General features: G+C 37.2%; 1 protein-coding gene across 1 annotated transcript in view; it reads right to left on the bottom strand.

The window, feature by feature from the left end:
• The window catches only part of LOC107082917 (protein NLRC3-like), a 15,601-nt gene extending 14,230 nt beyond the window's left edge, over positions 1 to 1,371 (bottom strand). Inside the window, exons 1-3 of the mRNA XM_015371814.1 lie at positions 1,340 to 1,371; positions 885 to 939; positions 360 to 597 (exon numbers count right to left, since the gene is read on the bottom strand). Of these exons, the coding sequence (XP_015227300.1) occupies positions 360 to 597; positions 885 to 939; positions 1,340 to 1,371 (325 nt within the window). The remainder of the gene's footprint in view (positions 1 to 359; positions 598 to 884; positions 940 to 1,339) is intronic.
• Between the last annotated feature and the right edge of the window lie 404 nt (positions 1,372 to 1,775).

Genomic DNA, 1,775 nt, shown 5'->3' on the forward strand with positions numbered 1-1,775 from the left:
GAGTGTTTTTAAACTACAGTATCTGTACTTATACTTGAGTAACAAATGTGTGAACTTTTGACACCACTGCTGTGAATGCAAAGCAAGTCTGTCAGGCTGAAAAGGCAATTGGTACTCTCTCTATCCACTCTCTTTCTTTGTTTCTCCACTGTCCTCCATTAGATCCATAGCTGGTCCTGGGCTGCCACCTCTGCCCAGCTCTAGTGGTCTCTCTAACTAGCCCCGTGTCCTGGTCTTCTGGTGCTCCTAGCAACAGCATGTGAATGGGGTGGAAAATGGAATCTGGAATCATGTTTGGTATGAATGTCTCATTAGACAAGCAGGAATGTGTCTTTTATTCAGGTGGTTAAACATAAAACAAGTCATCTTACTGCTCTGCAGCTGGTCAGCCAGTTTCTTCAGCCCCATCCTCCTCAGAAAGCTTATAGTGATATTCACCATTGCCTCTCTGCTGCTTCTGGATTTCTCTTCATCCTCATCTTCTAGCTGCTCATCATATCTCTTGCTCTCTGAACAATTTAGGTCAAATGGACTTAGTTCATCACGGATCCTCCTTAACTCATTTTTTATAAAAGTCACAATGTAGTCCTCCAGCACCTGAAACAGAATAATTATTAAGGCAGACATTATTAGGTGCTTTTTCCCGGGTATATCTGGCCTCTTGCCAAAAGTTGGAGACCCAGCATATTTGCATATTTGGAGACCAAGTCTGTTTGACTCAGCATCAACCACATATACCAATGGTCAGATGGGTATACATCTGAAGAAAAACATGATGCCAAACATCAGAATCACCTATGACAGACTCACAGTTCATTGGTCTACAAAGCGCAGCACGGACGTATGGACAAAACTCAGAAAAAAGTAATTTTAAATATACAGACCATAAATATGGAGTCCAGCTGGGTTTGATTGGGAGACTGATCACTGGGAGCCTCACTGGAAAGAGAATGATGACATAAAAGGTTAAATAACAATAACACCGATTTCAAGAATCTTAGAAAGGAAAGATAAGGTCACATTCTGTCCTTATCCACCAATTTGAATGTGGAAAAACTGTGGCATTAAAAGCTGTATCAAAAGGGTTTCTAGGATATTGTTTCTTCAAAATTCTCCTCGTACCATACAAAGTTTTATGATATATGAAACAGTTGAATGTTTATGTTCCTAAAAATTCAGGAGGTGTTTGTGTGTATAAGTATATACAGAAAGGCAAGTTGTAAGTAGATAAAAACTAAAAGTATGTTGTAAAATTGTAAATAAAACGTACAATTTTAGACACATCCAGAGTGGCTGTTATCAGCTATAAGTTGCAAATTATCAGCCATATGAAACTTACCAGAAGGTAGAGGAGAAACAATCTGAAGCCATCCTATGGGAATGATAACTGCTAGTAACCGCCATTTTATAGATAATCACATCCGAAAGAGGTGCAAGTTGAGGACAATTTAACTTTGTCAAACCAACTATTTTAGCATATCATTTTCTGGTGTGATATCATCCTAGATCTATTGTAAGCACAGTACAGATTTTTTTTTTTTTTGTCATCTTCAAACAAAACAAACTTGAATACTTATTTCAGGATCAGGAATCCTATCTGCAAGTTTTTGGGCCAGCATTTACAACATACGAGAACTGTTCTAACTACTACAGTTATAGCATCAATAATTGTTTTGTTGATAAAAAATATTCTGAAATTGTGGTGTTATATTTCTTATCATTTCCTTGTAAAAATATTTCCAGATTTCATAGGTTTCTAAAATGTATTTTATTTT

The sequence above is a fragment of the Cyprinodon variegatus genome, unplaced genomic scaffold (genome assembly GCF_000732505.1).
Source record: "Cyprinodon variegatus isolate N-32 unplaced genomic scaffold, C_variegatus-1.0 Scaffold65, whole genome shotgun sequence".
Taxonomy (NCBI): domain Eukaryota; kingdom Metazoa; phylum Chordata; class Actinopteri; order Cyprinodontiformes; family Cyprinodontidae; genus Cyprinodon; species Cyprinodon variegatus.